This window comes from Dendrobates tinctorius, unplaced genomic scaffold (assembly GCF_039654945.1).
Source record: "Dendrobates tinctorius isolate UK_male_01 unplaced genomic scaffold, ASM3965494v1 ptg000064l, whole genome shotgun sequence".
Classification (NCBI taxonomy): domain Eukaryota; kingdom Metazoa; phylum Chordata; class Amphibia; order Anura; family Dendrobatidae; genus Dendrobates; species Dendrobates tinctorius.
This window is the reverse complement of record NW_027361732.1, coordinates 67,599,172-67,614,408: the sequence shown is the minus strand read 5'-3', so window position 1 is coordinate 67,614,408 and position 15,237 is coordinate 67,599,172. Positions and strand designations below refer to the sequence as shown.

Below are 15,237 nucleotides of genomic sequence, written 5' to 3'. Positions count from 1 at the left end.
GTTACGGTTACTGTTAAGGTTACTGTTAGGGTAGGTGCTATAGTTAGAGTTACTGTTAGGGTTACTTTTACTGTTAGGGTAAGTCTAAAGTTAGGGTTAGGCTAAAGTTAGGGTTATTGTTAGGCTAAAGTTAGGGTTATTGTTAGGCTAAAGTTAGGGTTATTGTTAGGCTAAAGTTAGGGTAAGGCTAAAGTTAGGGTTAGGCACATCAAGGGCTCTCCAAATGCGACATGGCGTCCGATCTCAATTCCAGCCAATTCTGCGATGAAAAAGTCAAACAGCACTCCTTCCTTTCCGAGCTCTGCCGTGCGCCCAAACAGTGGTTTACCACCACATATGGAGTATCGGAATATTCAGGAGAAATTGCACAAAAAATTTTGGGGTTCTGGTGAAAATAAAAAAAATTGGTTCTGAAATAAAATGTTTGTGAAAAAAAGTGAAATGTTTATTTTTCCTTCCACATTCCATTAATTCATGTCAAGCACCTGAAGGGTTAATAAACTTCTTGAATGTGGTTTTGAGTACCTTGAGAGGTGCTGCTTTTAGAATGGTGTCACTTTTCGGCATTTTATGTCATATTAGCCCCCAAACTCACTTCAAATGTGAGGTGGTCCCTAAAAAAAATGGTTTGGTAAATGTTGTTGTAAAAATGAGAAATCGCTGGTCAACTTTTATCCCTTATAACTTCCTAGCAAAAAGAAATTTATTTCCAAAATTGTGCAGATCTAAAGTAGACAAGTGTGAATTGTTATTTATTAACTATTTTGTGCGATATGACTCTGATTTAAGGGCATAAAAATTAAAGTTTGAAAATTGCAAAATTCCCATTTTTTAACAAATAAACGCAAGTCATATCAAAGAAATTTTATCACTATCATGAAGTACAATACGTCTTGAGAAAACATTGTAAGAATCACCAGGATCCGTTGAAGCATTCGAGTTATGACCTCATAAAGTGACACTGGTCAGAATTGAAAAAATTGGCCCGGTCACGAAGGCGAAAACAGGCTCTGGCTCGAAAGGGTTAACAGGGAAAAATGCAAAGTACTACATTTGGGCAACAAAAATGAAAAAAGCATACACAGAATGGGAGGAATAAGGCTAAGCAGCAGCATATGTGAAAAAGACTTGGGTATACTAATAGATCACAAACTCAACATGAGTCAACAGTGTGATGCAGCAGCAAAAAAAGGCAAATATAATTCTGGGATGTATTAACAGAAGCATACAGTTTAGATCACGTGAAGTCATTAATGCCCTCTACCCCTCTTTGGTCAGAACTCATCAGGAATAATGTGTCCAGTTTTGGGCACACATTTTAAAAAAGATATTGAAAACTGGAGCAAGTTCAGAGAAGAGCTACCAGAATGGTGACCGGTCTGCAAACCATGTCCTATGAGGAACAGTTACAGCGTTTGGGAATGTTTAGCTTGCAATAAAGAAGACTGAGAGGAGACTTAATAGTTGTCCACAAAGATCTCAAGGGCTGTCACATTGTAGAAGGATCATCTTTATTCTCATTTGCACAAGGAAAGACTTGAAGCAATGGGATGAAACTGAATGGGAGGAGACACAGATTAGATGTTAGAAAAAACTTTTTGACACTGAGGGTGATCAATGTGTGGAACAGGCTGCCACACGAGGTGGTGAGTTCTCCTTCAATGCAATTCTTCAAACAGAGGCTGGACAGACATCTGTCTGTGATGATTTAGTGAATCCTGCTTTGAGCATTTTTACTCAGGATAGGTGGGAGACAGTTTGTATAGTTTATTCCAGCAGCTCCACAGTGTTTTCCTGTCCAATAAACCAGTCAGACTCATGAGATAAAGATTGAATCTCAGTCCACTAGAAAGGTTATCTCCTGCTTTAGTCTACACTCGCTCCTCTGCTTGTGCTGTCAGATTCGGGGAACAGAGGAAAGCGCTTTCACAATACCTGACAGGACACTGCCCTCACCAGACACCTATCTCGAGCAGACATCTCTACGTAGACCATCCTACACCCTCACAGCTGGAATGGCTGGGAAACTGCTGTGAGCTACCATATTTAAAATCCTGCACTAACTAAAGATTACCTTTTGGCTTAGTTTTAGCTAAACAAAGATATTTAGTAAAATTTGAAATATTTAAATGTTTATTTATTTTAACTATTTATTGCTATTACATTTTTTGGAGTACCTCTTTAAGCATTTAAAAATATGAGTTGCTCTGGGATTGATTGCCGTGAGCAACAAAAATAGTTTTTATTTTAGGCGGTTGAAAGAAATGAGGCCCGTTGTTTCTGAGGAGTGATGGAAATTTAGAGAAGGTGTTTTATGTAGCATTTGGCTGAAACTAAGTTTTCTTATAACGGATCATAATTTAGAAGATTCAGCCAAAGCAGCAGGTATCTCATTAGATGATGATCTTGAATATGATATCAGAGCCATAAATATATACATTTTCAAATATTTTGCATTCCTTAAAATAAAATAAAAATAGTATTTATTTTGATGTCAATTTTTCAAACTTTTTTTTATCTTTCCTCATGTGGTGAAAATCTGTATGTCATACATTTTTCATGGATATATTACAATTAGAAAGATAAGAAACTGAATCTGTCCTTTATTATTTATTACAATGTTGAACACGTGGTGACGTGTTCAATACTTACATCACCCTCCGTATATGGTAAAATGAATCGTGCCATGCAAAACTACAACTTGTCCTTCAAAAAAAGGAGCCTTAATGAGAAAAAATTAAGTTTTTACATTGGGAAGAAGAGGCAAGAAAAAATGAAGACACAAAAGCAAAAATTGACTAGTCGAGTCCCATCCAAGATATGGAAGAGAACAGTGCAAGCTGTGATTTTTTTTTTCACTCAGACGATTGGTCCATGTGGAAAAAAATCTGTCATCTGATGGGCCCAGTAAAATTAGATTTGTCGGTGTGCTCTCAGATTCTTACTTGGATGCACACATTTGTATAATACCCACATCTGAGCGAGCCCAAAACGTAACTCTTGATCTCTTACAAGTTCAGACAAGTGCCCTATAGAAATATGTGAAACTGCATTTTGTCTGAAAGTAGCTGGATTCCTATGAGCGCATGCCCATTTTATGTACAGAAAAAAATGATAATCTTCTATCCATGGTGTCATCCATATGCATCCCTATACCATCCTTGTGCCTTTTTTCAGTCCATATGTAGTCCACATGCCGATTTGTACATCCATACGACAGCATAAAGTGTTTCTTGTGTGGCACCTTGGTAATGAGACACCTTTTTATAGGCCATCTGATGAACCAGCTGATATTATTTTCATAAATGGCAGGATTGCTTTCTACGTACTGTTAGATTCAGCTGATGTTATGACTTTCCATGGTTTTTGCACTTCTCTTTCTTCATGTGTTCAATACTTTTTCCCTGTGTGATTTCTCATTATTACACATAACTTAAATTTATGGACATCTATGGTTTGATCTCTGTGTGGATTGGATGAGTTGTTACTGACATCTGGTGAGAATTTTTTGCCAGTCGCACCTTAAGAAATATATTTACTTAGAAAATTGGTGACATGTTCAATACTTATTTCACCCATTGAAATTTACTAAACATTGGTAAAGAATTTCATGTATGTTAAAAGGGATAAAAGTTTCAGTTTTACCATATATTTTTTTTAGTGTCATTTATTGGTCTGTACTATTATGGTGATACCAAACATGTATAGTTGTTTTTATTATTTTAGTGCCTTATACAATAATCAGAACTTTGTGAAAAGAAATTTTGGTTTGTGCCACCATTTTCCAAGCCAATTTCATTGATTTTTTTTTATAGATATGTATGAAGGTAGTTTTTAATGTTTCCAGTCAGGGGACAGCTGAGACTTTACACAGATAGTCCACCGCTGCCACCAGTTGTCAAGACAACAGCCAGGGGATCACACAGATATCCCCGGGCTGTTACCAAGTTGTCAAGAACCTTCACTCTGCTGCCTCCAATCATCACAACAATTATGCAATTGACTGATGATTGATGGATGAAGCCATGACTGCTTTCGCTACTAGGCCAGTTATTAGGGAACTCATAGTGAACGTACAGTATATACCCATCCAATTCTAACACATGGAATATATATATACTCCTGTACAGTCACTGCCAAGCTACGCAATAACCCAAGAAACCAAGCTTCTACCACCAATCGTTTATACAAGCCGATTGGACCCCTGACGAAGCTCCAGGAATGCAGTTTATAGAGCAAAAGGAATGAAGCTATCAAATTTTATATATTTAATTAGAAAAGTAGGCAGTGTTTATAAAAATATTCAAAAGGGATTAAAAAAGCGGACAAAACAATACAGTATAAATAATTACATAAAATAAAAACATTATAATGAAAGAAAAGTATTAAACTTTTGGTTACAGGAATGGCTCTGCTCTTTTTGGAGGGAATGACTCTGATTATCAAAATGCAACTCTCTAACAGCGAACTGTATCTTCCATAAATGAATAATGACTGTAATTCAAAATTTGCTTTTAGCATATAAAAGTTACACCCTCATACCTGCCCTTGGTGATCTCAGAGGGGGCTAGTCAATGGGATATGGCTCTGGTCCCAAAAAATTAAGAGATCCCCAATTTTCAGAATATCTGAACACCTTGATGTCCCAGGTGGGAAATATTAATGCCATATTTCCGATCATAATTTTGGCTTTCCATAGATAGGAAACATGGCATATATATTGTCATCCATCTGCCTCATATTAATTTATGGTTGATGAGGTGACCGCCTAGTGATGTAAGTAAATGTATTACGTTCTCCACTTTGTCACAACACTGAAAACATTTCTCCAATAATTAGGATGGCCTATGCCTGTCACAAAAATGCTAAAATTCATAACTGAACTTAATCTCCAAAAAGTCTGCTTGTAATACTTTGAAAATGGGAAGGGTTACCTCTGGAGGTGGTAAATTTGTTATCTCCCAGCCTCTGGTATACACTACTTGTCTGCTCTGCATCAGACAACCCACTTCAATTACCTGTTCATAGCAGGGAAGTCATAGGTGAATAGGGATCGGAATTAAGTGTGAGCAGTTTATTCCTTCCCAGGTTATAATTAGACCATACTTTAATTGTCAATATTGGGGTGGCATGTCCCCTCTCAAGAGATGGCGTTATAGATTTTAGCATTACATCTATGACAGTTCCATTGTGCCATATAAACTTATTGGTTTGATTGTTTTTCTATGGCAGTAGATAAGACTCATAGAAAAGAGTTTTATGAATGTGGCAGTGCCAAACATGTTTGTTTGTGGGGGGTTCGCCCGGGACCAGTGTAGGTGGACTGGTGGACTGATGGACGAACCTGTCTGTAATAGGGAGGCAAAGGGTGTAAGACAGTGTAGGAGTGAGAGATGGAAAACAGCTGTAGATAAAGAGAACGAAGTGTAGTGTTGGGGTTTGACAATTAGAGGGCAGTGAGAGTTGTAGGGTTGTAGGCTATGACTGAACACCAGCCATTGGCTAAGAAAAAACGTTGAGTCATGAGGGCGGAGTTACCAGAGCAGAAGGTGATAAAAGGCAGATGGAAGGTTCTGGAAGGGTCAGTCAGCGAAGGGAGCACAGGAAACAAGAAGCACGGCTGAGGAGAAAGGAAGTTCCTGAGAGGACTGACAGTTGTGCCAGTTACGGGGGGTGGCCCTGACAGGATTAGCTGCAGACAGAGACAGCAGAGGTCACAGACGGAGAGCAAAGAGAGGCCGCAGACAGAGACAGCCTTGGGTACCACTAAACCGAAAGGACTCGGACTGGTGAAACGCTGTGGTGATAGGCCTAGGGCAGCCCAGTGACAGAGCCGCGAGGGGTGTCCATTTGTCAACGAAAGAAAGTGAAGGCACCCGGGCCTGTGTACGAAGTCAAGCAGCTACTGTTTACGAAGTCAAGCAGCTACTGTGTGTAGCTGAGGGAATCGTCGAGCAGCTGCTGTATGCGGCTGTGAAGATTGACAAGCAGCTGCTGTGTGCGGCTATAGGGATTGTTGAGTAGCTGCAGTGTAAGGCTGCGGAAATTAACGTGCCGTTGCTGTGAGGTGCTGTGGGTCGTGGAAGGACGATCAATAAAGAAGACATATTGATCCTGTCTCAAGTCTGTCTGCGGCAAGTAACAGACCACCCCCCGGTCGGTTGCCCTCACTCCTACCTTACCTACATTTGCAGCATGCTCACGCTTGTGGCATTTTATTGGTACTTTGCGAACATACCATAGGGGGCACTGGGCATTGGAACAGATGTTGGTGAAGTATATTGTGCTTTAAATGCCACTGTCTATGATTGACAGTTGAACTTAAGGGCTTAACATCATTACTGACCCTCTGACCACTTATAAAATGTGTTTAAAGTGCTGCCCATTGTGTTGGATTGTCAATGCAACCCTCTTCTCCCACTGTTGACACAGTGATAGCAACACCGCAGAAGAAATGCTAGTCTAAGGGGGTCAGATTCCTTGTAGGAATGCTCAGACCCGACACCTATAATGTGGTGGTGCACCATCTTGCTGGAAAAACTCAGGGAATGTGCCATCTTCAGTGCATAAAGAGGGCAACACATCATCATGTAGCAATTTCATATATTCAGTGGCATTGAGGTTTCCATTGATGAATAATGGCCTCACTATCTTTGTACCCCATATACCACACCATACCATCAATTATCGGTGTCTGGTCCGAGCATTCCTACATGAACTGTTTCCTGGAAAGTGGATTGGTCATCGTGGGCCACCAAGGTCTCCCGATCTGACCCCCTTAGACTTTTATCTTTGGGGTCATCTGAAGGCAATTGTCTATGCTGTAAAGATATGAGATGTGCAGCATCTGAAACAACGGATACTGGAAGCCTGTGCTAGCATTTCTTTTGTGGTGTTGCTATCAGTGTGTCAAGAGTGGGAGAAGAGGGTTGCATTGACAATCCATCACAATGGGCAGCACTTTGAACACATTTTATAAGTGGTCATAAACTTGTAAATAACTCATGAAAGAATAAAGTTAGGTTAAAACCAAACACACCATTGTAATTGTTTTTCTTGTGAAATTCTCAATAAGTTTGATGTTTCACATGACCCTCTTCCCATTGAAAAAATAAAGTTGGTTCCAAAATGGCCAACTTCAAAATGGCCACCATGGTCACCACCAATCTTGAAAGTTTTCCCCCTCCCATATACTAATGTGCCACAAACAGGAGTTGATATCACCAATTATTGCCATTTTATTTAGGTGTATCCATATAAATGGCCCACCCTGTACTTTTGAATTACACCATCCATTCTACAACATAGTGTACTGCAAAATGGGAATGTCATATTCTACACATAGCAGTGCATGAGCACTGCTATGTGTAGAGTAAATCACGATCTCCTATCAAGGCCAGCAGACCCCAGCTGTCATGACAACCCATTGACGTCCCACGATCATGGCACAGGAGCGCAGATTGGGACCATGGAACATCTCGCCCTCCCTATCAGCACACTTTAAATTATGCTGTCAGATTAACAGCAGGATTGAACAGGTTAACAGCAGCTGTTAGAGGTACATGGTGGCTGATTAAATGGACTAACATGTGCAGATAATGATGCGGGCTCACATTCCGGCAGGGACATGACATATGTGTTTGATATCATATGCTGTGAAGGGGTTAATCACCATTTGAAAATTTTTGCTAATTAGATTTTGTTGCGCAGGGGCCAGACTATACACTTGTTCGTCTCCTCCCTGTATATGATTCCTGGCCCATCTGTTGCCTCCAGGCTATAAATGACAGGTCACTGTTGAGATTTCAAACACAGGAGGACGGTCACTCACAGACAGGAAGCCGGTGGACGGGCTGGAAAATCACAGACAGGCAGGAGAAGACCCCCTGAACAGTCCGGCCCCTGTGCAGCGAAATCTAATTAGCAGAAAACATCAAATGGTGATTAAAGAAGAACCACAAAGCGGATTAGTGGATTTCATCACCATTGTAATCAGTATAACAATGCCATTAGAGCAGTGGCCTTACTTTACATTAGAAAATCATCCTGACCGTTTTGCTTTAGTTGCTTCACGTGAGCATCTACGCTTCTTTTCCTCTGCACCAGTTTTGGTGCACTACATCTTCCAAAGGAATGACGGTATGGAAAACCCTGCTCTCTTGGTTGTACATCTGGTGGTAACCTGTGTATTGTTACAATGTATAACCGAAACAAGGTTTCTTACTCATCACAACAATATAAACTATAATCCCTTCTTAAATAGGTCTAACTAGAGAAAGATTAAAAAAAAGAAGTAATGAAATAATAAGATACATTCTTTTTGTTGGGGGAATTAATATTTAGTGGAGATTTATATAGGCTATTATTGTTTCACTGTATCACTGATATAAAATCGTGAACAACCCTACAGACTCATGTTTGTGACATAAAGTAGTATTCCTGTCTACAAAAAATCCACTGGATAGGTAGACTCGAATTTTTGTGGACCGGAATGCCCAATGGATGCGGTCTAGACTGGCTCTATTCCAAACCTCCTGTGAGCCCATTGCTGCACTATGACAAACCATATGTCGAGGCTGCAACCACATGCCCAAGCCGGAATATTGGAAAATGTGATGTTATACGTTTCATTTATATCAGTATGGTTTTAATCTCTAGACAGTGAACGTCTCTGTATAACAGATGTGCACTTTGCCAATGCAGAAATGAAATCTCCCACATCGATATGCAAAGTTAATAATGTTGTCCCTTCACTTTATTTACCAGTCAATTTCAAGCAAACATCTGGAAGCACAGTTCTCAGATCTCATCATTAAGAAGAAAGTAGCCATGTTTCCAGTAAATAAGACATTTATGATGGGATGAGCTGAATGTGTCTTAGCAGCAGATGTTTTCATGCTCATTAAAATCAGATGATGTTTTCTGCCTCCTCTAATTCTGGGGAGGGTGTTATCGTGTTATCGACTCTAGTACTCCAGAGGATCGTACAAACATTAGGAAATACAACTGGTATTGGATAGTTAGGCAGAATCTTACCCCATACTGCATGGTCCTCCATATAGTCCTCTTTAACAGCATACAGTGTATGAAAGAGAAGAAAATAAGAGGTTAATTATAGCAAACATTTGGCTTGGAGAAAAGCATGCAACATTTTATTACTGCACAATCAAGGGAGAAACATTCTCTTACCCACTGAGACCACTTATTAGGTTCCACTGCTGTGACTATATAAGACTGATATACACAGAGATCTCTCTGGTTCTTATAAGTTACACCAAGTTACTGGTTTCTTAAAGGGTCTGTACAGAATATGACTTCTCAATATCACATGGATTGAGGTCTGACACCTGGCAACCCCACAATTCACTGTTTGCAATTCCCCCTGTGACCGGATGTACCCTATGTACAAAGCCAGAACAGCATGCCTGTGTACGCTGTGTAGTGGTCATTCTGGGGTACTGCACCTCAGATCCATTCACTTTATTATCAGCTGCACACTGTCTACACTTGATGAATCAATGGCAAACAGCTGGGGTACCGGTTGTCATTAATACATCATTTCTGGAAAACCTCTTTAAAAGCTATATTCTGTTTGATTTCATTTAGGATATTATCAGCACCAGGTTTTATCTCGTCACACACAATGTTTTGCATCCTTAGGTTGGGTTCACACTTCCATGAAACAAACACTGCTTTATAGGCATATACTGTATGACACGGTTAGCTCAAGTCGGGAGACCTGGCGGATGAGTTGGGTCTACCGATGTGTAAAATTTTATATATTTTTGGGGATTTAGTGGACACAAAAAACAATACTTTTCCTCAGCAGCAAAATGAATGGGGTTTGAAAAAGCTAATTAATGTGTTGCATATTTTCTCCATGCATTTTTTCATGTGCTTTTATTTTTTTAAACTTTTTTTGTTAAATTTTATCCATTATTTAAAAGGAATATGTTACCAGGTTAATCATAGAATCATAGAATGGTAGAGTTGGAAGGGACCTCCTGTGTCATCTGGTCCAACCCCCTGCTCAAAGCAGGATTCACTAAATCATCCCAGATAGATACCTGTCCAGCCTCTGTTTGAAGACTTCCATTGAAGGAGAATCACCACTTCTCGTGGCAGCCTGTTCCACTCATTGATCACCCTCACTGTCAAAAAGTTTTTTCTAATATCTAATCTGTGTCTCCTCCCATTCAGTTTCATCCCATTGTTTTCGTAGTCTTTCCTTGTGCAAATGAGAATAAAGATGATCCCTCAATACTATAACAGGCCGTGAAATATTTGTAGACAGCTAGAAAAATATTCAGGATTGAGAGTCCTCAGTAGTTGATACCTTTTAATGGCTAAATGAAAAGATGGTAACACATTGCAAGCTTTTGAGACTACTCAGGTCTCTTCATCAGGCTAGACTAATACAAAATCTGAAGTCACATATTTATACACAATACAGCCTAGAAAAAATGCAATAGATAAGACAAGTGACGTGAAGCAGAACTATCAATATGGGAGAGGGAGAAACATAAATATAAACTTTGGACCAGTTCACAGATAAGGAGTCCGGATGTTTTATGGTCCTCTGATTGGGGTCTAGTTCTGTGTTGTGATGCCCCCACAAGACAGCTATTAAGTCTCCTCTCAGTCTAAAGCTAAACATTCCCAAATCCCTTAACCATTCCTCATAGGACATGGTTTGCAGACCGGTCACCATTCTGGTCGCTCTTCTCTGAACTTGCTCCAGTTTGTTGATGTCTTTTTAAAATGTGGTGCCCAAAATTGGACACAGTATTCCAGATGAGGTCTGACCAAAGAGGAGTAAAGGGGGATAATGACTTCAAGTGATCTAGACTGTATGCTTCTGTTAATACATCCCTGAATTGTATTTGCCTTTTTTACTGTTCAGTCTGTGATCTATTAGTATACCCAAGTCTTTTCCACATATGCTGATGCTTAGCCCTATTCCTCCCATTCTGTACATGCTTTATTGCCAGATGTAGTACTTTGCATTTTTCCTTGTTAAAACCCATTCTGCTAGTTGCCCACTGCTCCAATTTATTTATATCCTTTTGAATCCTCTCTGTCTCTTCTCTAGTATTAGCTATCCCTCCTAGCTTTATGTCATCAGCAAATTTAATCAGTTTATCCTTAATTCCTTTATCTAAATCATTGATAAAGATGTTGAATAGTGATGAGCGAGTATACTCATTGCTCGGGTTTTCCAGAGCGTGCTCGGGTATCCTCCGAGTATTTTGGCGTGCTCAGAGATTTAGTGTTTGTCGACGCAGCTGTATGATTGGCAGCTGCTAGACAGGCTGAATATATGTGGGGATTGCCTGTTAGTTAGGAATTCCACACATGTATTCAGACTGGCTAGGAGCCGCAACTCATGCAGCTGTGTTGGCAAACACTAAATCTCCGAGCACACCAAAATACTCGGGGATCACCCAAGCATGCTCAGGAAAGCCCGAGCAAAGAGTATACTTGCTCATCATTAATGTTGAACAATACAGGGCCCAGGACAGAGCCCTGTGGTACCCCACTTGAGACATTCTTCCAACTGAATGTGCAGCCATTTACGACCACTCTTTGGGTCCGATCACTATGTCAGTTATGAATCCACCTAACAGTTGCCTTGTCTATTCCATACTTATTTTACCTCAGAATTGAAAATTTTCAGAATAACTGATCGATTCTGACATGGGTTTTGCTATGAAATCTATAAGCAGTATAATGTTGGACAGAGACTCTGATTCCAGTTATGTGTCGACTTACTGGGCGGCTTTCTGCAGTTTTGGTAAAGTCACTGTTTTTCTGCTGCAGATCTTTGCTTCTTTCTCTTCCAGAATTAATGAATTATTCTGAAAATTTTCAATTCTGAAGTAAAATCTGTATTCAGTGGAGACAGACTTTCCCATCACTGAGAGAGGAGATGTCAGCTGCTACTGATAAGATTCTATGTAGACAGAGGGAGGAGGAGCTCTGTCTCTAGCTCCAACTGTCCACATAGAATCTTATCAGTAGCAGCTGACATCTCCTCTCTCAGTGATGGGAAAGTCGGTTATCGCTGCATACAAATTTTACCTCAGATTTGTGAATTTTGACAATGACTGATCAATTCTGGTAGAGAAAGAAGCAGTTGTCTCTTATAAAATAAATTGCAAGGTTGTTTGTTTTCTTGTGTACTGTTGATTTATGAAATAAAAATTAAAATGATGGTTACCCTTTAACAAATCACTAAGGCTAGTTTCACACTTGCTTTTTTTTGCAGCGCGTTTTTCCCGCAAAAAAACGCATTGAAAAAACGCATACAAAAGCATACAACTGCTGCGTTTTTTTCAAGCATTTTTATGAGCATGCATGAAAAAAACGCAGCGTTTTTATGCGTTTGTATGCGTTTTTAGTGCGTTTTTACCGCGTTTGCGTTTTTTTCCAACATTTTTAGGTGGCCCCTCACACTACCCAAACCATGACTTTACTAACCCTAACCCTGACCCTAACCCTAACCCTAACCCTGACCCTAACCCTAACCCTAACCCTGACCCTAACCCTTAACCAAATCATACTTAACCCTAACCCAAACCCTAAACCCTAACTAACCCTAACCCTAACCCTGACCCTAACCCTAACCCTAACCCTGACCCTAACCCTAACCCTAACCCTGACCCTAACCCTTAACCAAACCATACTTAACCCTAACCCTGACCCTAACCCTAACCCTAACCCTGACCCTAACCCTTAACCAAACCATACTTAACCCTAATCCTGACCCTAACCCTGACCCTAACCCTAACCCTAACCCTAACCCTGACCCTAACCCTTAACAAAACCATACTTAACCCTAATCCTGACCCTAACCCTGACCCTAATCCTTAACAAAACCATACTTAACCCTAACCCTGACCCTAACCCTAACCCTGACCCTAACCCTAACCCTAACCCTGACCCTAACCCTAACCCTAACCCTAACCCTGACCCTAACCCTTAACCAAACCATACCTAACCCTAACCCTAACCCTAACCCTGACCCTAACCCTTAACCAAACCATACTTAACCCTAATCCTGACCCTAACCCTGACCCTAACCCTTAACAAAACCATACTTAACCCTAATCCTGACCCTAACCCTGACCCTAACCCTTAACCAAACCATACTTAACCCTAACCCTGACCCAAACCCCAACCCTAACCCTGACCCTGACCCTAACCCTAACCCTAAACCCCCTTAACTAACCCTAACTCTAACCCAAACCCCTAAATTCCATGGTTAAAAAAAAAAAACGCATATGCAAAAAAACGCATACATGAGCATGCCAGTGCGCACATATTAGATTAGATTAGATTAGATTAGATAAACTTTATTGATCCCGGAGGAAATTACAGTATTACAGCAGCAGAACAAAGATCAAGAACATTACAAGAACAATACACACTTTACAAAATAAGTCTATATGGACAGCAGATGCGGATAGACTGGTACTTGTAACTCACCAATTCCCCCCCATACACTTTGAACTTCATTTAGTCTTGGGATGCTTTACACTTATACATTTGTTAAACATCCCCACAGCTGTCGGAACAAACGATTTTCTATATCTTTCCTTTTTACACATTAGTTGGAGTAGACGCTTGCTGAATGTGCTCTTTTGCTTCGCAAACAGTTCATAGAGCGGGTGTGTATTGTTGCTCATTATAGCCTTGCATTTCTTAGTAATTCTATCCTCTAATACCTCCTCGAAAGTCCTGAGTTGTAGACCCACCGCCGCACTAGCCTTCTTGATAAGTTTATTCAGCTTATTCGCGTCAGCTGTGCGCACACTACTACCCCAGCATATAATTGCATCAAAGATTGCACTCGCCACAATGGATTGGTAGAACATTTCAAGCATTTTGCTACACACATTAAACGACCATAACTTCCTTAGGAAGTAAAGTCTACTCATCCCTTTCTTGCAAACCTTCTCCATATGGCACCTCCAATCAAGCTTGCTGTCCAGGTGAACCCCCAAATATTTGAAATTCTCCACCATCTCCACATCCTGACCATCAATAGTGATAGGTAAGCAATCCTTCATGCACCTTCCATAACTCAACACCAGCTCCCTGGTTTTCTTTACGTTGAGTTCTAAATGGTTAGCCTGGCACCAGTCAACAAAGTCCAAAACCACCCTTCTGTATTCCTCCTCCCCCCGGTCTCTCTCAATACCTCCGACTATCACTGAGTCATCAGAGTACTTCTGAAGGTGACAAAGGTCTGATTTATACTGAAAATCAGCTGTGTATAACGTAAAAAGGAATGGCGACAGCACCGTTCCCTGAGGGGCTCCAACACTACTCCGCACACTATCCGATACGGCCGCCCCCAACCTCACAAACTGTGGCCTGTCCGACAGATAATCAATGATCCAATTCACTAGTCCCTCATCAACCGCCATTTCAACCAGCTTTTTACGTAATAATAGTGGCTGTAAGGTGTTGAATGCACTGGAGAAATCGAAGAACATGGCACGCACAGTGGTTCTATCATTGTCCAAAAAGGAATGTACTGTTTGTAGTAGATACGCTACAGCATCGTCCACCCCCAGACTCTGCCGATACGCAAACTGAAGGGGGTCCGTAAAAGCAGACACCCTCGGACACAAGTAGGCAAGTACAATTCTCTCCAAGGACTTCATCACATGCGATGTTAAGGCCACCGGTCTATAGTCATTATGGGAGCTCGGGAAGGTAGTCTTGGGAACCGGCACCAGGCAAGAAGTCTTCCATAGAACTGGTACTCTCTGTGATTGTAAGCTCCAGTTAAACAGGTGCTGGAAGACAGTGCACAACTGATTCGCACACACTCTGAGGACACGTGGACAGATACCATCAGGCCCTGCTGCTTTACCCATGACCAGCTTACTAAACTGTTCCCTCACATCATTTTCGGAGATCAAGAAAGACTCCGACTTCCTCCCCCCAGTTGATATTGCTCGTCTCTCCCCGGCCCTCTCCTCTGTTGACATGGCACATTTATTGTTGAATCTGTTGAAAAAAACATTCATTTCATTAGCCATGATCAGCCCCCCACCCCCCTGATCTGACCTTGCCTTAAACCCAGTCAAAAGCTTCATTCCAGCCCACACTTCTCTGGAGTTGTTATGTGACAATTTATTTTCCAATTTAATTCTGAATGCTTCACGGGCAATCCTAATTTTCCCCTTTAAGTCTCTCTGAACAATTTTCATTTCCTCCTTGTCC

The 15,237-nt window shown here is 40.8% G+C and overlaps 1 protein-coding gene across 2 annotated transcripts in view; it reads right to left on the bottom strand.

Annotated features, from left to right (window-relative positions):
• GPC6 (glypican 6) overlaps positions 1–15,237 on the bottom strand; it is a 1,398,086-nt gene that overhangs the window by 144,618 nt on the left and 1,238,231 nt on the right. For both annotated transcript variants that reach the window (XM_073580450.1, XM_073580451.1), the window contains exon 7: positions 9,037–9,066. In XM_073580450.1, coding sequence (XP_073436551.1) covers positions 9,037–9,066 — 30 coding nt within the window. The remainder of the gene's footprint in view (positions 1–9,036; positions 9,067–15,237) is intronic.